This window comes from Melospiza georgiana, chromosome 2 (genome assembly GCF_028018845.1).
Source record: "Melospiza georgiana isolate bMelGeo1 chromosome 2, bMelGeo1.pri, whole genome shotgun sequence".
NCBI lineage: Eukaryota > Metazoa > Chordata > Aves > Passeriformes > Passerellidae > Melospiza > Melospiza georgiana.
The window spans coordinates 92,501,092-92,526,592 of record NC_080431.1 but is presented as its reverse complement, the minus strand read 5'-3'; the positions used below and the strand labels follow the sequence as shown (position 1 = coordinate 92,526,592).

General features: G+C 40.2%; 1 protein-coding gene across 2 annotated transcripts in view; it reads right to left on the bottom strand.

Moving 5' to 3' along the window:
- Nucleotides 1-25,501, bottom strand: part of SH2D1B (SH2 domain containing 1B) — a 75,626-nt gene that overhangs the window by 5,935 nt on the left and 44,190 nt on the right. Inside the window, exons 3-5 of one of the 2 annotated variants that reach the window (XM_058018236.1) lie at nt 24,727-24,951; nt 4,415-5,247; nt 1,140-1,203 (exon numbers count right to left, since the gene is read on the bottom strand). In XM_058018236.1, the coding sequence (XP_057874219.1) occupies nt 1,140-1,203; nt 4,415-4,548 (198 nt within the window). In that variant the 5' untranslated portion in view covers nt 4,549-5,247; nt 24,727-24,951. Of the gene's footprint in view, nt 1-1,139; nt 1,204-4,414; nt 5,248-18,516; nt 18,663-24,726; nt 24,952-25,501 lie in introns of those variants that run through there. The other variant, XM_058018237.1, reaches the window with a different exon arrangement.

Here is a 25,501-nt window from a genome sequence, read left to right as displayed (position 1 = left end):
TTCTCTTCCCCCAATCCTGTCCTACTAAGGAGAGAGGGAGTGAGCAGCTGTAGGGGTGCTTAGCTGGTTGGGGCCAGCCTGCTGCATTCTAGAAAGCTCATGTCTGAATCTGGCATTAAAAAAAAACCCAAACAACCTCTCTTCCACATCAATACATTATTTTAGTCAATTATCTTAGTGAGGCAAAATAACCTGATTTAAAAATTTTAAGAACTGAATTCTTCTTTCACACTATTGGCAAAAATTTATAAGGAAGAATGGGTTTGAAAAGTCTAAAAATATCTGAGTTACCTGCTGACAAGAATGACAGCATAACCCCAGTAGAGTGGATAAGGTCCAAAACAGAATATTTTTTGTCAGTAAACCATTCTTCATTATGGGAAATTTGGTCTTTCATGCATAGGCAAAGCCACTAATAAGCAATAAATTACCAGCATATGAGAGCTTGGCGTGTTCTTTATGAAGTGATTTCCTCATACCACTTAAATGCTGCTTAATATTGGCAATCCTCTTGGCTGTGCTAGTACAAGCAGGGGAGTGAGCCAGCTTTTAAGTGTCCTTTCACATTTCCTGGGGATTTGGTTGATGCACTTGTTTTACTTGAATAAGCAGCATAATTTGGCATTGTCACTTCAGATGCCTCACAATCACACAGAATTATAGATTCTTTAAATCAAAAAGATCATTGCAATATCCCAGATCCTTATGAAATGCTGCATGCACTAGCAGTGCTTTCAAGTAGAAAAAAGGTAATTAGGAACAGGAGAAAGTAAGAAACAGGAGAAAGTAAGAAAAGTAATAGATATTTCATCAGTGCTATCAAAAAGAAATGGACAAATGAGAAAACAGCTGGTTAATAAATAATAGAGCCATTTAGATTATAACTAAATTCTACAAACACAAGAGCTACTTTTTTAGGTCATCTACAATAAGAATTGAGTAGAGAGCAAACTTGGAAATATTTTCTATAGTATTGTGTTTATGGATTTTTTTAAATCTATTATCATAGACAAATGATAATCGATTAACACTATCATAGATCATTGATCATAGATGAATCTAAGATATTTTAATATATGGGTTTTTTTAAATCTATGCTCCTTAATGCAATCTTTAGAGATGCAATGAGAGTTACTCACCTGTATTCTAAAATATCCTTGGTCTTCTCTGAAGATACGGTAAGTGTAGATGAGGCCCTCAAAGCTGTGAAAAAACATTGTATATGTAACACATCACATTAACAAAGTGGACATATCTGTAAACAGTATTAAAGACATGAGAAGTGCAGTAAAATTGAATGAGGCAGAGACAGGAAAGCAAAAGATAAGAGATCTTAGAGATTACAAAATGAGTGAAGGTTTAATATCTTGAAGTACAAGATTACTCTGACCAGGAGTTTCAAAGAACATATGAACTAAGCCTAACACAGGCCTTTAACAATCATAATTTCATTCCACAAACAGCACTTCTTCTCATCTCTCTCTTATCTTCCTCACTTTTCTAACCTTCATTTTGTATTTCTGTCACAGGAAGGCTGTTGAATTCTTGGAGAGATGTAGGCAGAAAATGGCCTCCAGTCACTAGCACCCAGAAAATGATGGTATGGCTCCTACTTCTGAGAATAATGTTATTCCTTTGCATTTCCCAAGGTTTTAGTCATTGTTATTTTTTATAATAAGCATGTGTTTGAACACTGAGGCTACTGATGTCTTTGGATATATTTTGTCAACAAAAATAAAAGCTTTATCAGATACCACAGTAGCAGCAATTCAGGAGGTGGACTGGAGATCGTGACTGTGATCAAAAATGGTAGCAGAGTTGCAAGAAAATATACATCACAAACAAGTGAGGAGGTTGGGGAGAGGTGGGAGCAGCATCTGAAAACAAGTTTTTTTAACTTGTGTGCCAGTTCATCAGGAGGACTTCAGCTGTGGCTATGTGAAGTGAATTGTCATGAGAAGGAGAATCTTGGGGCAGAAACCTGGCTCAGGGCACTTGCACAAAAGTGAAGGGTTACTGAAAATAAACTACTTTGTTCTGCAAAAAAAGTTACTATGAACTGAAATTAGAATAAAGCTTTCAGTTATAATACGTTTAATTTAATTCAAAAAGTGGTATCACAGGGATGCATATTTTGGTTTTTGTCTTCTTGATACCTGTGGAAATATACATGTTCCTTGCTGAAAAGTACTTTTACAAATGTGAGTGCTTACAGAGACAGAGAAGGGAGAAAAAGAAATACCAGGAACTGATCATTTTTGAAACTTGTTCCTTTCTGATCAAATATTAAAATGTTTCTGCCTGGATATTATTCAGGTACTTTAATTCTTACTAAATGAACATGAAATACCATAAAAATGGAAAGTTCTGCCTCCTCATTAACTACTAAATGCTTACCTAGAGCAAGTAAAGGGTAAAAATAAACAAAATGTTTGGTCTGGAAGAAAGGCGAGGTGAGAGGGAAAATGGCATGTTGAACAGTAAGGAGAACAGTAGCAAAACCAGTAGGTCTGAACTGAAGTGCTGTCAGAGACCTGGGATAATTCTAGATGAAAGAGACAGTGTGCTGTGGAGGAAGAGCCATGCACCTTGCCCAGTTAGAGAGATGAATTTGAACTGGTCACACCATTCTGCCTCCCAGCTCCTCCACGGGAATGCACTCCCCCCCATATCCCAGCAGAAAAGGACAAGAAAGTTTGTTTGCTATAGCAAGTGGATCAATGTCTCTGCCCACAGATCAGGTAATTTGAGAAGGGCTTATCAGTTTGCACATAAACCATGTTAGGTGCTAAACAAGGCATTGAGATGCAATGATAATTCAAAAGTTGCTTTTGAACATCACTAAGAGTTTCAGTGTTGGTTGCCCCCAGTTTTAGGGCAGTTTGCCTAGTGAGCCACTGCCAGGCAGCCCAGTTTCTGCGGCAGTTCTCAGCCAGTGCACTAATACTATTCCATGTGCTGTCTGAACACGAGCCTTGCTCTGACCTGTGCAAGCCACCATCTGTGTACCACTGCTGCCGCTCTTGCAGCTTAACTATGCCATTTGTTCATGTCAGGATTATAGGCAAATCCACTAAACACTTCAGTTTTTATCAGCTTTTAACACTAAAACCCACAAAAGCAAATTGGAAGGCATGATTTTTCATGTGCCTGCGCAGAATATTGTGGCAGGCAGATATGACAGGCCAAAGTGTGTCTGCAAGACATCACAAGACAAATCTGCTTTGCCCTTAAAAAAAAAACATTAAAGGAAAAGCAACTGTGTTGGTGTGGCCTAACCCAGGTTCTAACATTGTCATTCTTCCTCTGTGTCAGGTTCCCCATTTGTCCCTTGTGACAAGGTATACATGTGCCTTCCCTCCCACCTCCTTGCCCTCCCCTCAGCCCCTGCATTGTCTCATTCCACACCATACTGAAAGCAGGTTCCTGTAGCTGCCTTGCTGAGGGCTCTGTTTGTCCCCAACTTGCTATTTCTCTTCAACTCGTTCTGTTATTTTGAAGATCTGCTTTCTTCTACCTGCCAACCCAGTAGTACTCCATTTCTCTCTCTCTTTTTCTCCCCTTTCCATTGATTTGTTTCATAACAAATTCATTTTTAGTGATTGATAAAAATATCTTCTCATATTTGTTCATTAATTAGATGTTAAAAGGTTTTCATGTCACATTCAAACGTATCTGCAATAAGAGTGCAAAACCTCATCGGTTAAACAAAGACCTAGATTCTAGTTTTTAAACTTTGAATGCATTATGAACAGATCAATTATATATGAAAAGAGTAAAAAGGGAAATAAAAGTGCTATTCCTCACAGAAAAAGAAAATAATAAAATTTTAATTGTAGTAATTAAAGCTTTGGACTAGAAGTAGCAGTTTTCTATGCCCATCTTGTCTGTGGATTTGTCATATAAATTCAGACAGAACTTTGTCATTTTCAGCCTCAGCCTATGTTCTTACATCAGGTAAAATTCCTTTGAAACACAAGACTGAGTTTTTATCAGACAGAAAGTCTACAAAGAAGGAATTGTTTTGTAACATGCCATGAGACTTTTCAGTGTCTCAACAGTGCTAAAATGCTGTTTACTCATCATTACAGAGGCAGTTACTTTGAGTAGGATCTTAGCATATTTTGGCAGGCTGAGTTATTTTCTCTGGGCTGCCCTTATTGTCTGCAGAGAGAGACCAGCATCACCAGACTACAGTTCATTTATCAACTGTTACATAAAATAGCTTTTTGGAAATGCCTCCCCCTTATTTGTCACTATAAAGGAAACCTAAAACAACCAGCACTACTTGAATACATAGACATGCTCCCTTGGAGTCTGTTAATATCAGGGAAGAACTATTAATTTTAGAGAAGACGATTGTTGTCTTTGGATCCAACTGAAAGCTCATAAACATCAGTATTAGAGTACTTACAAAACACAGAGACACAAGGCTCCTTCCACACTCTCACTCTCCCGTATTAAATAGCTGCCATTCTTTTTCTTCTTGCTCAGCAACTCTTCACAGGTTCTTCTTGTTATTTTTCCATGAAAAAATGGGAATTCCATGGACCAAAGAAAACAATGTGTCCTGCCTTTCAAAGCAATTCTAGAGCAAGTCAGAAGCCTAGCATGAGAAGAAACGTTATTCCAAAGGCAGCTTCCTGTGGATGTCTGAAGTTGGAGGTGCCAAGGACACACAGGAGCCCATGTGTGTTGTTTACTGAACTGTCCCCAGTGAGGTGGGTTAGCTCTGCAGCTTGACAGCTCATGAGCTCTGTGGAGGCAGGAAAAGGTTGGTCTACACTGGTCACAGTCCACATCAAAAAGTAAGACACTTTTGTCACATTATACCAGCAGATTTTTGGGTTATGTATCACACCTCTAGACTATGAAATACTAAGTTGACACTGAGGTATAGTTACATTTTTTAGTTAACTTTTATGTTTAAAGTGGCTCAAAGCCCAGCAAATGGGGTCCTATGCTTCAGGAATAAGTCAGGACTGTATAGGAGGATAAAATTATGTAAAAGTACTCTTGTCTTTTTTTCAGGTGATTTTGAGAAGAGAAAATAAGTATTTGTGATATTTTAATCAGCATCAGTCATGAAGCCATAGGATGTGCCAGAAAAAATTTGGCAATTCTCTCTTCATGCAGAGGTTTAAACAAATTTCATCAAAATCAGCTGTAGAAGGACACAAGGTGTTTAATGGAGGAACAGTGTAAGATGCACGGACTGCTGTCATCTTGATCACAGTGAAAAAAAAACTGTAAAAAAAACAAGGTAAATACTGGTGGAACACTGTAAGGAAAATCAACCATGTTTTACATGCAGCTGTTACATTTGTGTTTTTTCTCTGACAACTTTGTACACACAAAAATCTTATATTAACATTTGTGTGTTTAACTGCAAGTTGATCATGCGTCACACTAAGACCATTTCCAGATGGTATCTTAGTTATTTCAGGAATAAAGTACCTCTAAAAAGGTACTGTTTTGTCTCAAAGAAATGTAGAAACCTAAGGAAAAAAGATATCGCAAGAGAGAAACCGAGAAATGGCAAGTCCAAGGTGATGCTGTTGCTGAGGTCTGTCCTGCGGTGACCACAAGTTACTGATAAAACAAGTCCTGATCACCAAGGGGATGAAGTTGTTTATGTAGTTAGATCCTCCAGTTTCAGCTGTCTGCAGACAGCTGCATTTGGAATAAGTCTTATTTTATCCTCCAATGGGATGGGGATAGCGATATTGGGAGGGAAATATCCCAGTCTTTTAAGCATCCTTAAGAACAAACATCATTATGTGACAAAGATTCTCCTTCTTATCAAATGCATTGGTATTTTCCTCAGGTTAAAACTGTTTGTGGCCTTTTTTTCTACACATTGTATAAATAAACATTTTCCATGAGGTATTGTGAGGTGAATGGCTTTTCCAGAAGCCCAGCTCTGCAAATGAAGAGCAGCAACTGCTCAGCACTGTCCTGCTTCAGGCAGGTACTCTGCTTGCATTGAAAGGAAGGTAGATAGGAAACAACTGCAAATTCCTCTTTCAAGAACATAATAAAGAGACGTTCTTCACAATTTTCCCTGAAGGTCTCATTACCTAGGTGTAAAAATATAAGACAGTAGTTTTGGTAGATCTTGCAGCTCTGAATGTAGAATTTACCTAAAGTGAAACAGCAACCACATGCTACCTGCTGTCGGCTTAGCAGAGTGTTTGTCTGATTTAAAAAAATCCTAAGGAGGAGAAAGTGCTTGAGGAGAAATGAGGCTGGGGTCTCCTTCCAGCAGTAGTCGCCAGCTGCTGTCCCAATCACCTTCCTCCTCAGTCAGTCTCCACAGCTCCCTGAGAGCATTCAGGAATTAACATTGTCCTTTTACCTCACCTCACCCGTCTGCAATACTCAAATGGACCTGAGAATAGGATTGAATACTTGATTTAAAAGCAGAAATCATTGAAATGCACTAGAGAAAGAGATCTGGGAGGGAAAAAGGAGGGAGACTGTAAATATGGTCTGGTCAGTCACTAAATATATGTGACTAAATATATGTCACTAAAATATATGTGTGGGTGTGGGGTTGTGTGTGTGTTTGAGGGCTAATCCAGAGCAAAACCACGCAAATATACAACAAATATACAACAAATATACAACAAATATACAACAGGACTTGCAGATCCCAGCCTGGGACACATGTTGATGGATGCTGTGTAACAACTGGCAGGTGGGGGATTTCCTGGTCAGTCACCACAGAGCTGCACCGTGAGGCTCACCACAACTTGTACCACACAGCACTGAATCTTTACAGTGCATGTAGGGCTCACATAACAATATATTTCCATGGGCCTAATGTAACCTAATGTAAACTCTGAGCAAACATTTCCTAACACAAACATTTCCAGCTTAACAAATCTCACAAGTATTTTTGGCTTACAGAAACCTGCATACCCAGGCTGCCTCCTCAGCCAAGTCTGAAGAGTGGTAAGAAATATGACTTGATGATCTTAAGTCTGATATAATGTATGATAAGAGACTTGGGGAGCTGAAATGGCAGTTATTCCCCAAGGCAGTGGGGCTTGGGTGGCGGAGGCAATTGCACCAGGCTGAGCCTCTGGGAATCTTAGCTACACCAAACCAAGCAATAGCTCTTGGTAATCTGTGCTGAAAGTTATTTTACTCCATTCCAAAACAAAATAGGGTTTTTTTAATTTCGCATCCACTTAAGGAGATTTCACAGTTCCTAGGATGGCCTCTTGCAGTGACTATCCTTTCAGATGGTAGAGAACAGGGGGAAAACAAAGTTCTTTTTCCTGAGAGTCTGTCTCTTGGCCTGCTTCTACCATAGCATGGGAAAGAAACAGAGTTTCACTTCCTAAAAATCTTCTGTATATCAAAACAAGCACATCCTTCAGTCAATCTTGCACTTTCTGAAGTTATTGCAATCACTTCTGAAGGAAGTATTTTTCCATAAGCCGCCTTTTCTTGCGATTGTTCTCTTTACTTTTCTCTGGCACCACTTTGGCTACTACTTCTATAAAATTTGATGCCTATAAGTAAGCAAGTCTTTTGATTAGAATAGCAGGATAGTTAGCCACTCTTTCCTTCACAAATAGGTGCTAGAGAAACAAGACGTGCAACATTTTGGCAGCAGTGCCAAGCCCTTGTTGACCGTTTAGATCATTGGTTTTCTGCCATTCAGCTGCCTGGACTAATTTTCTTTTTTTTCCTCCTGTTATTGTAAAACATAGCAAGGCTACTTCATAGTGACCCCTCATATTAACAAGCACAGTTGGAGCTCTGGTTCTGCAGTGTCTCCTGGCTGCAGCTCCAGCACAGGAAAGCTCTTGACAGTGTCTTCTGTAAGAACAGGAAATCTGGGGAGAAGCTAGGCTGCATGACAACAGTGAGGGTGAGACCTTCAGCGAATCATCAGGTACACTGTGGGATATCGGGGCTAAATAAAAGCTGTGGTCAAAAGCAAAACTAGTGTGCTTAAACTGTTGTGAGTAAAGCAGGGAGCTGAAGGTCATTTGTTATCTAGCCAGAAAGAAAAAACAGCCACAACATAAGAAAACTGAAAGTAAGTTGAGTTCTAGCTAAATCTCCTGAAACATGAACTCTTGTTGATTTGGGTCTCTGGGCAGTCCCAGTCCTGTGGCTTACTCTATGAACAGAACCAATAATGTTTTTGCAAGAAGAACTGTTACAGCAAAAAATTACATTTAATTTCAATTTACAGCTTTAGCATGATATCTACATCAGGCTGTACTTTTGCAATTTACAAAGGGATTTTTTAGTAGCATCCGTTGATGGCAAGATTTACTTGATACTGAAAGAAAAATCATTATGATGTAAATTTAAGAAGAAAATTGAACTAGTGTGTCTGTTACTTAGAGATTGCTGCTACAGCTGTCTGTGGAGCCCCAAGGCATCAGAGCTCTCCCATTAGCTTTCTAACAAAATATAAACCTAGGAGGAAAAACCTGTTTTATAACTCTCTTAACATACTGCCCATTTTTTAAAATACAAGTAAAGAGAAAATGGTAGTTCAGAATGAAGGTGGTAGTCCAAAATGAACTGAGAATGATAGTTCAAAATTGTCTGTGCTAAAATTTGAATTAAAAAGTTACAGAGCCAAACAATTAAAAAAGGTTTATAAGACACATGAATATATGTAAATAGTGGGTTTTGGTCTTAAAAATTATCTAGAATGTTGCTTAAATGTTTACTTAAAGGATAGAGACATAAAACAATAATTTCCTTCTCACTGGAAACCACATTGTCAGGGTTCAGAGTGATCCATATTCAATTACTCCCTGAGATTATAATAGCTGCAATGTTTGTATTTAAGTGTTATGATATGCCTCTGAGGCTCTTGTTAATAGATCCCTTGGAGTGAATTAGAGTGAAACAATACTGAATGTCCAGTTTATATATGAGGCATACTTATTTTAAAACAATTTAATTGCAGCAGAAAGAAGGAATGTAGCTGTTTTAGTTATTTTCTACAAAAGTATAAAAATATACCCTGAAAATTCAGCTTCTAAGACATCATTCATTGGTCTCAAATATCACATAAATCAATTAATGAAATGCAGTAAGAAGTTAGCTCACATCATAATGCCCCCAAAGTACTGCCTTCCTGTAAAGAAATGTGCAAATAAAGCTGTAGGAAGTGACAAACCTCACTTACACATAATCACATTTCTGTACTTCCTTTACATACTCCATCACATATAACTGCACTATAAAAGTTTTAGCTTTTGTCTTAATATTTGACAAGACTCCATCCAGGGTGTTTATCTGTCCTTCACATCTAGAGTCATATTAACAGTGCCATCATTTTCACCTTGTGAATTTTCTCTTATTAGTAGTTCTTTTTACCATTACTAATATAATAACACTTATTTCCCACCCCATCCCCCATAGCAGTGAGGCACTGAATAATGTAAAGAAAAGCAGGATGACAACACACAAACTTAACTTAACTTGCATTGTTTTCTAAACCACTGGGGTGCCAGCATTTAACTTTTATCCCACAACTACCAAACTTCCTTCACATAACCCTCTTCCTTTCCTGGTGGTCTGAGCAGCACTACAGAGAGGTGGTCAGAGAACCAGGCTCTCCAAGGATGTGCAGTCCATGCACAGGACAAAATGATGGTCCCAGCTCTCAGGAGTTTACAGGACAAGTTCACACAAGGCTTGGATTCATATCTTGGGCAAGACAGACATGAATACCCATACAGAAGCTTATGCTTGAAAGTATCAACTTTCTAAAGCTAAAGGCTAAAACACAAATAGGAGTTTAAGTCACAGACTTAAAAATATGGGGTCAAAAGAATAGGCCAGGAGAACTGATTAAAGCTGAATTTATGGAGCATGTAATAAGCAAAGAAAGCACTAAGGCTGCCTATCTGGGTTAAGCCAAAAGCCATCATCCCACTTCCAAAAATGGTTACTAGTGGGTATGTAGAAAAAGAAACAGGAAGATACACGTTTTTTGTACAAAGGTGAGTACAGTTCTTGTACATAAGAGGATAATACTGTGAAAGGACAGCCAGGATAGGAACCTTATCTGTAAAAATCAGTAGGAAAAAACATGTTCTGCTAGACAGAAGCTGCAAAGTTCAGATGAAGTCTGAATATGGGAACCTACAGATGCCCCAACAAAGGTGACATTCAGCTTGGTGTCCCTTTAGTTGTGCCTTGTGGTAGAAAACATAATGGAAGAATGGTTTTAGGGAAAACCGGCTTGGTAGCCCCAGATTCCAAGAGAATGCATCAATTAATTTAAAGGGTTCTGTTAGCCAGTTGTCTCAGTCAAAATCTTCTGTGATTCCTCAAAGAAAAGCCAGAAGGAAGCAAAGGGAATCCCTGAAGGAGAGTGGAAATCACAACAGAGCAGATCATAGGCTAGAAGGGAGGGAGGCAGACAAAAGGGGCACAGAATAAGCAGCAGGCCATGGGAAGCATAAGCGAGATGCTGTAAGGAGTCCTTACAGTGAGGGTCACTAAGAAGAGTGGCTGGTGTCTCACGGCCAGTTCCACTCACCCAGCAGGTCAGCCACACGGGAGGGAAGGGCACAGGCAAGGCAGCAAAGGAGGGAAGGGAAGGGAACTGGGGAAAAAAAAAAGATTAATGAATGAAACAGAATCTGATTTTCCTAAACAATCAAAGGCTGATGAGAATAATAAAAGGGGGAAAATATCTAAAGACCATTTGGCTTACTTTTGTTTAAAGACACAGCAAGCACTGATGCTTGCTCATATGACGAGGGATTCATTAGGGCAGTATGAAGTACAGTATCATGACTTTCATGTGAACATAGCCCATGAACTTCATTGCAGGATGGTTTTCCCACACTGCTTCAACTTCTCTGATCTAATTAATTTTTACCTTCTCCAGCACAGTTGTATACGAGCAGGTGAATTTTTCTCTTTTTCAAGGGCAGTTTATAAAAGTGACCTGAGTACAGACCATGAGAGGATTCCCAGCTTTTCTGTGGATTTCAGAGCCCAAGAGCTTCACTTTGGCAGCTTACTATTTGCCTGCAAAGGCACCTGCCCTCTCTCCATGAGACACATTCTCCCTAACCCTTAGCTGGTTTCCTCCTAGATTTCATTATTTTGCAAATAATTAGATGAAAATTTATGAAATTAGATTGTAGTTTAGCATTTCAGCCCAAATCAGTTCTTGTAGACCCCCAAACTAGTTAGACAATCTTTGTTCTTTTTGACACAAATTAGTAGAGGCCAACATTTATCAAGGGCTTTGTGTTTTTACAGCATGCCTAGGCTAGAAGTGCTGAGCCAGGCAGGAACACGCTTTCTCTCACTTGATTAACAGGGGAAAAAGAAAGGACTTGAACAACTATAGCTGTTCAGCACAGCTATAACAGACTGTCTTGCTGATGGAGTTCTCAGTTCTGTTCCATTTTGACTCCCTTTCACAGATAAAGCTTCCCACTGCTACTGTTGCTACTATCAAATTCATATTCAAACCCAAATGCTCCATCTCACAGCATGAAAGCTGAGTGCAATGATTCTCTGGCTTGGTGCCTCTGAAAATAACTCCACTGCACTGGTTAAAATAATCACGAAGGAGGAAGCAGAAATTAAAATTAACGGCACAAACACTTCAATTTTTCTTTGGAAGTCTGAGAGTTTATCAACAAAGCTTACTTAACTCCTGTAGAGGAGAGAGGGGTAAGATTTTGTGCTTACATAAAGACTATTATAATCTATTTGTATAGATATGCTCCATTAAAAAGGAGGAAAATACATCTTACTGTGCAATCATTTGTGGTTCAGCTCATCTCTGCAACCTGACACACTGGCAGTGCAAATGTGGCAAGCCTTCCCTGTTCTGTTTGTTGAGTCTGTCCTACTTGCAGCTCAACACCTCACTTCTGTGATCTAGAGAATACATTTCTTTGGATATGAATTCACAAGGACCTTATTACTCACCTGTGAAGAAAAGACTTGTTATGAGACACCACTTAACATATATGCAAAAAATTTCCAATGTTCTGCAACTGTGATTAGGACCAAAGGAGAGAAACTGCAGTGCAGAAACCCTTTACATACAAAGAGCCCTGAACGCAGCCCCTGGGGATGACTGGCATGGCTGCAGGGTGTCCCGGGTGCTCCCAAGGGACAGTGACCTGACCCAGGAGCTGCTTCCAGTCAAGGTGTGCCAGGAAACTGTCAGGGATGACTGCCTGGTCCTGGCCCTGACTGTCCCCAGCCCCAAGGAAAAAGCCCTGAACGTGACTGTAAAACTGTGCAAGTGGAACATCTGGATTTACAGAAAAATCAGATGTTATCCACAAGTTTCCTTGCAAAATTGGAGATTATTAGTCTCGTACTAAAAGGTGATTTTTAACAGCAGACCTTTCAGCAGACTATCAAGTAATCTGTTTTCTTGCACACCCTCTGAGAGCCCTATTAGGCCCTTCCGCTCTGCAGCCCGCGCTCTTTACTGCATGCTGGGCTTTTTGTTTTAGTGAGGAGTTTTTTCAGAAGTTTTACTGCTGAAAAATATGGAAGGCCTGTCATGCTGGTTTGTCACTTCATGATCCATTAAACTGCCTTCTCAAACTGAGAGCTGCTCTGTAGGTTTCCTTAACAGCTTTCATAAAATAACATTTCACTCAGCTTGTTACAGACAAATATGCAATGGTTACATCTAATACTGGGCTAACAGCAGGTGGAGTAGACTTTGGCTTCAGAAAGGTACTCAGTTGTTAAATTTTAGATCCCCAAAACAAGTGAGAAATTTCTTTCATAGTGAGTGAGAAAACGGATTTCTGGATTATGTTACAGAATTTGTCCAGTTATTTGTTTTAAACTGCAATTAAATTATGTATAGAAACTAAGAAGGAACCAACAAGGTAACTGATATAAATCAACAGAGAGATCTCACCTCTGTATTAGCATATTGTATTTGGGCAATACTCATCTCTCTATATCTATCTAAAGAGAGGCAGAAGGGGCATTTGTCACAATTCTTAGAGCAACTCCGTGAAGGGATAGGACTCGAAATTGAGACCAATCTCAAGAGGCTTCTGGGGGGCTCCCTTGTATTGATATTTTTGGTTGGAACACGTCATTTTCCCTCCCCTTTTTACATTTCACTCAGCTGAGTTGAGAGAAAAGAAAAGGAGGGTTCATTTTGTCATCTCAGGAAAGAATAAGGCTGATGTGTCCAGTGGTGATTGATAACTCCCAGTACACTGCATACCTTTTGTGTTGACTTCTCCCTGGATTGAGGGCTACAGCAGGATGCTGAGGCCAGCCTCAAATTTTGATATTTTCATTAATCAGTTCCAGCCTTGTATAAGGTTTGTCACTTCAAAAACAGATGCTCTTATATGTTAAAGAACAGGTAGAGAAGAGAGCAAGGCAGGGATTTAACCACCCCGCTCACCATGGGCTGTCCTGGTTTCCTCAGAGACAGCACTGTGGTGGTGCAGGAGGAGCAGGGCTGCCCCATGGGCCACACAGCACCTGCCGGAGCCAAAAGCAGTGGCTGGGCTCCCTTTGGCCCTGACATCCTCAGTGCCCCAACACAGTCACTCTGCCAGCTGTCTCAGGGAGGGCTGAGACACCTGCCCTGCCTAATGGTCACTGGATGCAGGTATGCACAATGGCTCTTCCTGCAGGAGATAATCCTGGGCTGGCTGTGATACTCATCAAGCTTCTAGCACCGTTCTACCTTCATTTCTCAAAGAGAAAAAACCCTTTCATGAGATAAAAACAAAATAGAGAGATGAGGGTATGATAGCTAAACATCCTTATGTGCCCATTCCTGAAGCAACAAAAAGCAGTGTCTCTCTCCCTCTGCCAGGGGAAGAGTAATTCTTCAACAAGATGTACTTTTGGGAGAAATGAAGTTCCAATAGGTCTGCCAGTGATTTTTCCTTAACCCACACAGTATGCTATTACCATCAGTCAGCTACCCAAACTCCATTTTCAGTCTGCTTAAAAGGGAAAAATGAAGATTTTAAATTTGCGTGGTATGCAAAGAAGTCATGTATTCAAGCATCTGTAGCAGGGCACTCTGGGCTAGGGTACAGCAGCTCAAACTTTGCCTCATTTACAAGTTGGCAATGATGGACTGAGCAAAGAGGATTTTTGGAGTTGAAGAATGCTTGCCAAACAATCTCAGTTTAGACCCGTCATGAGCAAGTGCCAGACAGATGCTTCCTGGCTGAGGCTGGCACCTCAGTACGGGTGTGCAGGCCCTGAGAGGAGTGTGAGAGCCAGAAGTGTTGAGGAGGAGAAACCCAAGAGCTGATAATATCTCTTTCAGCAATAAAGCACATTTGCTGAGCAGGTGTATTGGGTCTGAGCTGGAGTTTCTTTTCCCTTAGAAGCTCTCACAGTGCTGTGCCTTGCATGGGTAGCTGGAAGGGTGTTGATAACACGCCAGTGTTTTGGGTACTGCTGAGCAGCACTGGCACAGCATCAGTGCTGCCCCTCCACATAACCCCACCCCATCAAGGGGCTGGGGTGGGCAAGATCCTGGGAGGGGACACAGCTAGGAGAGCTGACACAAATTAACCAGAGGGATATTCCACACCACAGGGTGTCAGTTCGGACATAAAAGCTAAGAAAGGAGGAGAAACCGGGAGAGCAACTTTTGCTCTTCTGGAGCAACCACTCCACCTGCTGAAGCCCTGGTTCCTGGGAAATGGCTGAATATCTCTTGCAGATGGGAAGTAGAGAATAAACTTTTTTTTCCCCTCTCTTTGCTTATGCACTCCCATACTTTCACTTTTGCTCTAGTAAACAGCCCTATCTCAAACTATGAGTTGTTTTCCATCCTATTCCCTCTCCCCTGTCCAGCTGGGAAGGGGAGTGGTGGAGTGGCCTGATGAGCTGGCACCCAGCCAGAGTCAGCCCACCACAGCAGGCACAACACGTACTTGTACATGATTGACAGTCAATCATTTTAAAAAGACCAGTCCAGCTTTTTCATGGGGGGGACTTCTAGCATGCCTCCCTAAGGTGTCTGAAGATCCTTCTCTTACATGGAGATGCCCCTCAAGGATACCCCTCAAGGCTGGGTGAAAATGATTCCCCATGGCCATTGGTATGGGTGAGTAACATCAATATATATTTGATAAGCTAGCTCTGATATTGATTTAATAAGAAGTACACTATATTTTTAGTCTTACTTTGTAGTAAATAATTCTGATTAAAGCCTTTTGTCTTTTGGACATTTTGTTCTTTTCCATTTTCACTTTTTCAATTTTTACTTTCTTACCTAATCATTAACAATTTTTTTTAAAAATAGTTAATTTTATTAATACTGAATATCTGGTTTGCTATCCTGAATACTGCAGGACAAACTCAGATAGAGGTTCTATTTCACCTATACATTCTTTAGGTACAAACTAATGACCATGTCTGGGGGCAGGACTGGATGCAGCTGCACCTTGACTCCTCTCTGAGAAGGAGTTTGGAAAGCATGATGATACATCCTGCACCGTGTGACTCAGCAAGAGAGTCTCCCTGATAAACTTTTCTCAAAGTTTCCGTTCAGTTGTGCAACAACATCCAGTGCAAAGGCTATGGGTAGCCATTGTCACAGCTCTGAAATGGCTTTACAGATACCAGGAAGGGTGGAATGAGGGACTGCCAGTTTTGGGGAATTGCTGGGCTTTCCAAATAACCTGCAGAGCCTCCAGGCCTCCAAATCTTCCTCTCCTTTCTCCTTCAAGGCACCAAAAATATGAAGTATAAGCACAAATTACAGCACCTCTGTGGGCCCTGGGTTTCCAAATCCCCAGAAGTGGGAATTAAATGAAATGTTTGCATCTTCTTTGCAGAAACAGGAGACATAACCCAACTGATTTTGGACATCTGACTGAATTATACAAACTATGGCCATGAACCATGTCACCCAACTCCCAAAACTGGCTCTTTCCTCTTGGGCCATCTGAATCCCAAATTGTCTGACAAAGATGCAGGAGACTGTTTACAGGGGCAGATTGCAACTCCTGCTTCAGGTTTCAGGAAAATTCGGAGTGGCTTCTTTTCATTAGAAGACATTAATTAAATCTCTTTGGTTTAATTAAAAAAAAAATCAGAATGTGTTGCTTTTCTCATTTGCTTATCCCAGATTGTTTACCTTGGCATTTCTGGTAACTGGCTTTTGGCAAGTGTTTTTTCCCCCACACATGATGGAGCAGAGAGAGGTAATGCTCTTCAGACACTCATGCCACTGTGCCTGCCTTCCTGCCTGTAGGTGTGAAGGTTGTGTTTTCACAGCCAACACTGAGCACACAGGCTTCCCAACACAGCCCTAACCAGAAAGGCTGGAAGTGCACAGTACTTCCTGTAGCAGCCTTGCCTTCCATGACAATAGAACAAGGGAAAGCATGTGTCACTGGCATTCACTCTGAAGTTCCCTCAGATTATCTCATGAGTGCCTGGTGCCTTCTGGTGTATAACACCACACCTGCACTTCAGCCAAAAATACTTCAGGGGCTCGGGTTGGTTGTCTGGTTAGTTTTGCTCAAGCCTGCCTTCACCAGGCCGCAGTCTTCTTTGCATTTTCATGTAAAAGATTCAATTTCAAAAAAAAACTCCACGAAGACAAGAAGTAGGCTTGTGATCAAAACTGGATATTAATAACCACAAAGCAAGCTACTGTTTCAGTGAAAAGCAGTGTTCTCAAGGCATAATGTATTAAACTTAAGTATGACAACAAAGCCTTCTCTGTTCCTTTAGTATCAGTTCTGAAAGCTGTCTGCAGTCTCTAGATGGCACTGTGACTCTTTATAATGATTAATCTAAAATGACCAACCCTTGTAAAATAGTGCATTGCCAATTGAGTAAGAAGTCACAGCTGCCAAGTGACTATCTTCCACAGCTGCCAAGTGACTATCTTCCATCCTTTAGATATCAGACATGCAATAATAGCTGGGTTTATAGTGCCTATTTACATCTTCAGTCACAGCACAAGCTTGTGCTTTATCAAGTATCTCCCTTGGTGTGTTCACAGTTAATACCACACATACAGCCAGGTGGTGCTGTTTTACTCATATGCTCTTTCTTAAGTAACCTGAATTATCCAATTAGAGATTGCCTTCCCTACTATTCAGAACCTGTGTTCTGGATGTAGCTGTACCTATAGCCAGGTTGTTAGGTCTGATTAGAAGCACATAACTGAAGGGTTAATCAGGTGTTCACAATTGCAGGGTATCAGTGTGATCAATCAGTGCTAGTGAATTTACTGGTAGCCATCATGTTATTAAAGGCATGGAGAAATATATTAATATATTTTAAAAGTTTTTGAGTATAAATCAACTTTCCAATCTACATTACTATTCAGAATAGCCACTTGCACAACACAAGTGTAGGTGGTGGGGGACAAACAAACCAAAAGCAGGTTCAAGATCACAGGGATCTTTTGTATTATCAGAGACTGGCATTTAGTCACCTCCTGATTATAATGATAAAAGCTTCTAACATTATTTCCTTAATGGAAAGCAGCATGATAGCTGTCATGATGAAAGATCAGGCTTAACATTTTGTATGACCATTCTGTGTATTTGGGCTGCAGTTGGATATTGTCTCTAAGAGCGCTACAGAATTAGAATGAGAGAAGAACAGAGTTTTCACAAAGAAGCTTAATCTGTTCTAACCCACTGAGAGGTCCAGTGCATTGTATAATCCTTTCTTATTTGTAATAAATACTTTAAAGTAGTGATATATATTATCATTACATGATGAACTATGCTTCAAAAGGAGATACAAATAAATGTTATAATGAAGGCACAGCAGTTGGAATCAAGTTATCAAGTGAAAATGACAGAATTCTTTGTGATCACATACCAAAGAGGCCTAAGCTGTTTAACCCTCATCTCTGGGATGCAAAGGTATGCATCTTTCCTAAATTCAAGTCAAATATTTCAGATTTGTACAAAGATGATTTCAGTGCTGTAAGCACAAGGAGAAGCCTAAGCCAAGGCCACAGGGCTGAAGACAGTCAATTGGTTCAGTTTCTGCCCTACAGAGTGGGTGCAGGCTGCATTCAGACTTTAGTGATTTCAGATGTTAGTGATTTCTTAGCACAGCCATCAACGAGGATGGCAAGAGGACTGGGAGAAATAATGATCACCACTGAATTCCATCAAGTCATAGACAAATCTCTCCAAATTTCTTTATAATGGCCATCAGGGACCAGAGAGCATTATGGTGTGAGGATGACCCACACAAATATTGCCAATAAATAATGCTGGCTCATAATTTTATGTCTCAGATCTCAGTGGGAAAACAAGACACAACTATAAGATATAATTAGTAAATTCTTGAATAAATGAAGTGAGGAAACTTTAAACTTTTTAGCTTTAAGTTGGTTTTTAAGCACTACATTTAATTTTTGTAATATACTCGATGTTCCTCCAAGATTATTTGCCTGTTTTGAGCAATTTTCATAGCAACAAGGAACTTTACCAGAACAGCCAAGCAGTGCCCTGCCCTCAGAAGTGGGCTTGAACATTCCCTGAAGCAAACTTGTGTTACCTGGTGCCAGGGCAAGATGGGAGAGGAGCAGTGGCCATTTGGGTTCCTGTTCTGCAGGATGAAAATGGTCGGGTTCCAGTCACTGCTGGTGCAGTGTGTGCATCTGGCAGGCCTGGACTGTGACCCCAAACAGCCTAGTGTCAGGATCCATCCTAGTGAAGAGATGACCCAATGGTTCGTAGGAGTGATCTCAGGGTGCAAAAACCAACACGGCACAAGGGGGTTTGCAGTGATAATCAAAACAAACGCAGTTTTATTGAAATAACCACAGCAAAAATGCGATAGAGGGACTAAGGGAGAGAAAGAGAGAGAAGAGAGAGAGGGGATATAGCTACCAACGCAGAGACGAAGTCCTTTGGTCCAGTCCAGTCGAGGGTCTGCCTGTTACACTGGGGAGATCTCAAAGGCACAGTTCATTTGCACCCCAATTATATTCTTTTTGTTGGGGGAAGGGAGAATAAATTTCACAACCGAAACAAAGGCCTTCAGGGGGGAAGAATAGAAAGGGGGGTACCGAGAGTCCAAGCTAGGCATCAGGCAAGAACTATTGTGTTCGTGGTCCAGTGGTCACAACCTGCAGGCAAACATCTCACTTTGGTCAGCTTGCCTCCCCCACACACGTCCGCCAGGCTGGGGGTTTCAGTCCCACTCCTTGGAAGGAGGAGAGGAGCTTTGTCACATGGGTGTTCCATGTCTCAGTCCTTGATGGAGAGGCTTCTTACATCTCAGTCTCTCTGTCACAGTGGTTGTAAAACAGGTGAGGGTCTTCTGTGGGAGACCACCCAAAACTCAGGAGAAGTCCAGCCAGGCCGAGAGGTGGGATGGCTTCCAAAGCTTATTGTTGCAACCAGGGCATGGTGCCCCTTCTTCTCAGTGTAGCATACAGCAAACACACCTGTGAAAACAATAACACTGTCCTTTCAGGTCTCAGGGCCTTTGGCAGTGTCCAGTGTCCAGAAAGTCCAGTGACTTTCTCCTTCAGAGCCAGAGATTCTAGATGGGGGAAGGGGCGGGGGGGGGTGTCTTTTCTTCAGTGGTCTCCCAATGACAATCGTGAGGCAGATGAGGGAAAATTCGGACAGACTCTCACACCTAGAGAGGAATGTTTTACATCAACAAGTGTGTTTTGTTGTTGTGGTGTAAATATGCTGCTATACAAGCAACAGCATGGTGGAAATAGCAAGTACAACTGATTGAGTTCTGAAGATCCCAAAGCCTCTCCAGCAGCTAGGCACCATGTGCCCTTCAGCTGGCCTAGGTCTTATGGAAATGGATGGCCCAAGGTAGGCATAGAAGTACAGCAATAAATCAGTTTATGCCTGCTTCTTGCCTCAGTGTCAATGAGACTGTGTTCTGACCTGTGTTTAGCTAGAAATTTGAACTAAATGAGAACTTAATCTGAAGTAATCTAGTTTCTGTTTTGCAAAAGGAATACCATATTTTTACTGTCCACATCCAGAGAAGAACCAAAGTGTTCATTTTTACTTAATGGAACAGCATTTGCATTTCTTGGTCCTATGTCCCATTCCCCGCTTCTTCATTCAAACACAAGAATAAAGCAACTGATGGTGCATCTTACAGTAAATGTGGTGCTTTAATAATTCTGCATCTCATTTGTCAGTTTATGCTGTGCTCCTTGGAAATCTGAAGATCTATTGATTATATTCATACCAGGAAGCTAAAACAGATGACTTGCCAATAAATTCTACCTGCTTCTGGTTCTCAATGCGATTTACTTAAAGATTTAATGCCATTTTACCATGGTGTCCTGATTCCAGAACACCAGCTCACATCTGTCTTCTTGCTACATTACAGAAAACAAAACCCAAGCTTGTTCTATGCCAAGATGAGGAGTATATTTTATCTAGGGAACAGAAGTAACATTCAAAGACAATTCACAAATCTGACTTCCAAATCAGTAGAAAACATAAAAGGTCATTATGAAAGATAAAAGTTGTTTTGAGGAAGATTTGAAGGGGGGAAGCCTTATTCTTATGCATTTGTGCCATGAAGTTCCACTTTTGATTGCAACCCGCTTGTTTAAGGTGGTACAGATTTTGATTCAAAACTTCTTATTTAAAGGGTTCAGATTTATGATTCTTTCATGATTTTGACTGAAAAAAACCCAACATAAACTCTTTCGTTTCAGCTCAAAGTTTTGAAAATATCTTTTTTTTCAAGATTTAGAATTTGAATATTTCAGAAATTTGTTCTGAGAAGCAATAATGATTTAACCATTGCCCTGCTTCACAGTAAAATATATCAACTTTTAGCCGATTCTCCTACTGGAAATTCAATTTTTTTAATGCCCTGATTTACACTGTAATTTTCTTCTTTCTTTTTCTTTGCATCTGCTTCATCACACACTCCAAGCACAGAGACAAGGAAACAGCTAAATACCTTTTTGAGAAGCTTCTCTGATATCTGCCCAATGTTATGAATCACTACTTGCACTTTGACTGTTTTGGAAAAGTTTTGTAGGCTTTCCTCCTGCAAAATGAGACTGGGAGTTTACACAGAGAGCAGCCTTTGTGTACCATTTGGGATGATGTGGATAGGGATACAGTAATCCCTCCTAGCTGACAGCATAGCGTTGGCAATGTTTGCCCAGGCAGTCTTATTGAGCTCTCCTGTGCTCCTGAACATGGGGCCTGAGTATTTTCCTCCTTTTTCTGATTGTTCAGTTTCAAGTAATGTAGAATTGTCACAATGGAATATTTGTTCTTAATTCAACTGTTAATATATTTCCCTAAGGGAAAAATCTGCATTTTTTTCTGTTTTGTCAGGACACTCTTCATAGGGTCAGGTTGTGTAAAACTTCTAGAACTAAGGCACTTATTTCAAGCTTTCAGCATTTAAGCTCGGAATTTACCTGGGGTTTTCCTTGGCTTTTACTTGGATGTCATTTTTCCTTTCTTTACTTATGATATGAAGGGATTAGTTGGGTGCATGTAGTTACTGCCAGTCAACAGTTTCTCTTGTAGTTCCAGCCTATTTGCTGTGCCCCAAGAGTCTCAGCAATTATTCTCTGTTCTTTTCTGTCCGTGTGTCTCCTTGTTTATCTGTAAGAGGTCCTGTACAAGTACAAATCTTGAGGAATGTTATTGTATCACCAATGCCTTTTGCTGCACCTCCTTAAATTTCCTTGTTATTCAAATACTTCTGGCACATTTTGTGTCTTGTGCTTTGTTTCACATCAATCTTTTTAAATCTCTATTGCAGGTGTTCACAGAAAAAAACAAGCTTGTTTACTTTCTTAATATAGATTTTCCATTTATTCATTTGAGAGGAAACACAACGGAACACCCAAGCCATTAGCATAGCAATGTTCCTCACATGACGGAGTTAAAGAGGATGAGAGTGTGCTTGTGCAGGTCTGGCTTTTTGAAACTGGAGCTCTGCTCTCCAGTATCACTTTAAATTGTTGTGTTAACATCTTTTTTTATTAGCTGGTTGCCAATAGTGTTGCTGTATAACAAGTGAAGTTGAATTTGGTGTCAGTTCCTCTGCGCTTTGTTATTTCAGTCGTGGATCTCAGTCTGCTGAAGGCCACCTCCAGATGACATGGGCTGACCCAGAACTCAGTGTGGCTCTGGCTTCCTGCACTGAAAATTCATGCTCCCAGCTGGCCACAAGAGCCCTGCCTACTTTCTGGTGGGGGCCAACACTAGCAGGAGCAGTAATCACATCCCAGGTAGGATATGATTACTGTGCAGTCTGATATAGAAGCATAAAGTCATAAATATGTATAAAGAATGTTTATCAGTTCCTGACCTTTACTTAAAGACTTCAGGGATTTGCGAAACCACAAGGGAATCCTGTTTGGTCAAATATTATATCCTGCTCTTAAAGAGGCAACAGTCAAAAAAAGTTTTTTCTGACTCTATACTGCTCTGTGAAATACTGCTGAAGTAGCACCAGATACTGCTTTGCTTTCTGGGCTGTTACTTCAAATCATTTAGGGAAAATATCAGCTTTGGTGGTATTAATAAATAGAGGAAAGTTGTTGTAATTGCCAAATTTGGCAATCTGTAATTTAAGCATAAGATATCCACCAATACAGACATCCAGTCATAATGTTAGTCAATGGAGAGGGAAATAAAATTTTCCTTTTATTCCATTGCAAGTCAGGAGGTAATCTGTCGTATTAAAATAATGGTGCAAACTTGCATCAGTTCAAGGACTCAAGCCCTAAAACATTTGTTCTCAGTAATTTTCTGACGTTGCAAATTAATTATTATTTTACATTTAACGACTTTCATAATTTTAAGCCTATTGTAGACAGCTACAATTGAGTGCCACCTATATACTAGTCAATCCCATACATTTTCTATTACTTAATTATAAATCTTTATTTCTGAATAATATTTAGTGTGGAGTCAAAGTATAGAAACTGTAGAATAGTATTGTTTCCAATTGCAGTAAGGATGAAAACCAAAGGCTCTGTTTAAATGGACTATTCAGATTGCACCATATTCTGTGTGTATTATACAGGGTGTTCAGGGGGAAAACCACAAATTTTTTTGTGCAGAGACAGCTTCAGTCTCAGGTTTCAAATCAATCTCTGTTTTGTATGAAGAATCTCTTTTGATCAATCACAGTATTTCCTTAGAGAAGTGAAAAATTATGCATCAAACTGAAGATGCTGGCCAGAAAGGCTAAAATGCTATTCTTAAACCATTTTGAGCAAATTATTTAGTGCTTGTTTTGCTTTGTAGGCACAGGATTCAACAGCATATGACTGAAAATAAGGAGCTGAAATTAGGAATCTTTCTGATTTCTCAAGCTAAGCATATTTCCCATTTTAAAGTGACTTCTTTCTATGGCTCATAATGCCTTTGACCTCTGTAGCCCTAGCCAGCATTTTAGATATGTTCTTTGTACTTAGAGTCAGACTACCTACCACACGTAACCTTGCTTGTGTAACCAAGGTCAAAATAATTCCATCTGTCAGTCTTGAATTCCACAGATGATATCACCCTTGTGCTCTGAAGCAAAGAAAAAGCTTTCAGGCAGTGCTGCTGGTTAATGAATTCAGCCTTTATGTGTGTTACACATGGGTCATCTTGCCGTACACCATTCAGGCAAAACAGTGATTGGAAGAACAGGCACAGCATCTTCATGGAGATTTCTCTGACAAGCTTGGGGCACAAAGCCAGTGCTTTTCAAAAGATTTGCTCCTTATGTCAGTGTTTTAGCATGACACTTTCCTAACAGTCCTGTTCTGCCAGCTTCAAAAATGTATTCCCTATTGGTGTCCTAACCTTTCCCCAGTTGCCCAGAATGATTTCATAGGCTGACCATGATTATGTGCTCTAGATCAGTAAAGAAGAATTGGGGATTTCTGGTCTAATATGCTCTTCGTGTAGCCTGTCAGGCTGCCTGCTGCAGACAAAGACTGACTCCAGAAAGAAATTATAGTTCAGATAGAGCAAAACAGAGAGATGTGGCAGAAAATCATTTTGGCAATCACACAATAGTTAAAGTTTTTCAAGACCTTTACACAAATTACCCTTGCTTTTTAATAGAACATGTTCAATTATAGTACACAAAAAAGACCCCCAAAAACAATAGACTGATTTTGGGGAATGTGCTAAGAGAAGGCAGGCTGTTACATGTCCAAGCATGGCTTGGAATGGTCACTTATTTTTGCTTTTGGAATGGAAGTGCCAAACCATCATCTTTCTGGCACCAGTCAGGATCAGACCTGTTTTGCTTGCCCTTCATATCTATGTATTTGTTGAAGGAAGAGCTCAGTGACAGAGATAGTGGGCAGCCCCTTGCATCAGAAGAAGTTCTCTAACAGTTTAACTCTGCATTGCACTATGTCATTCTCCTTAGCACACAGATCCTGCTCAAGCAGTTTATGTATCAGACTAATAGCTTGAGCTTGATTTGGCGTAGGCAAGTGTGATAGTAAAATGTCCTCAATAAAGCAGGACCATTTGGACTCTTTATTCCCTGTTTTGGGATTCACTGTAATGGACAACCATTACGATTGTTGCCAAAACTCGGAGGATTAAGCTTTCAAAGAGTCTGTTATAAAGCTAAGTTAGTTAAGTTAGAGTTTGGTTACAGAACTAAAACATTCCTCAACACTTAAAATGAAAACTTTTGACAACTCAGTCTTCAAAGATTCTTTTCCAAGGAGGAACAAGAGATCCAAAAGAGACAACATTAATTAATGAAACTGAAGCTTATATCTCTTACCTTTGATAAGCATGTAATTTTTTGTTACCAGTCCCCTGTAAATTCAAGCCTTTCAATTTTCAGAAGGAGCTGCTTCCAGTAAATAATCCCCCTTTAGACCATGCAGTGTTCTTACTGCAGCCCTGTTGACAGTCCCATTGCAAGGGTCTTGCTTACAGACAGCCCTTCTGGATTCTGGATTGCTAAATCCTGGAAGCAAATGGGGGAAGCTCTGTTGGCTGAGGCCTTGAATAAAAAAAAAACACAAGCAAAGAATCAGAACATGGCCTTTGGTTACATGCTAGACCATGAAATGTTATTCAACATGAAGGGCAGATCTGCTGGGTAAGTTGTGATCAAGTCAGAGAACTTCACAAGCAACTAAAACCATGACCATTATAATACTCAGTTGTTTCCTTACCCCAAGAAACATCAATTACAGCTCACTGAAGTTTATCACCCCAGTGCAAACATTTTAAAAATACAGAATTTGATCAGTAATTTTCATTGCCTGCAGCTCTAACATTCAACATCAGAATAAATTGTAACTCTTGAGAGATGGATTTGCTGATGCAGCTGGCTCGTTCTGTGTCTAAATGAAACATGATCTCCCTAAGGCTAAAGATTGTTCTAAAATTATTTACCTAAAGATTGATGGTATCCATGGGCTTATTTCATTACTTATTTTGTTAAGTTTTCTCCTCTCTGCCATCTCTTCTCCGCCTCTCTAAGAATGGTTTAGCTTTACATTGCCTCTGTGGTTAGCGCTTTATTTTCCCACTGAGAATCCCTGCAT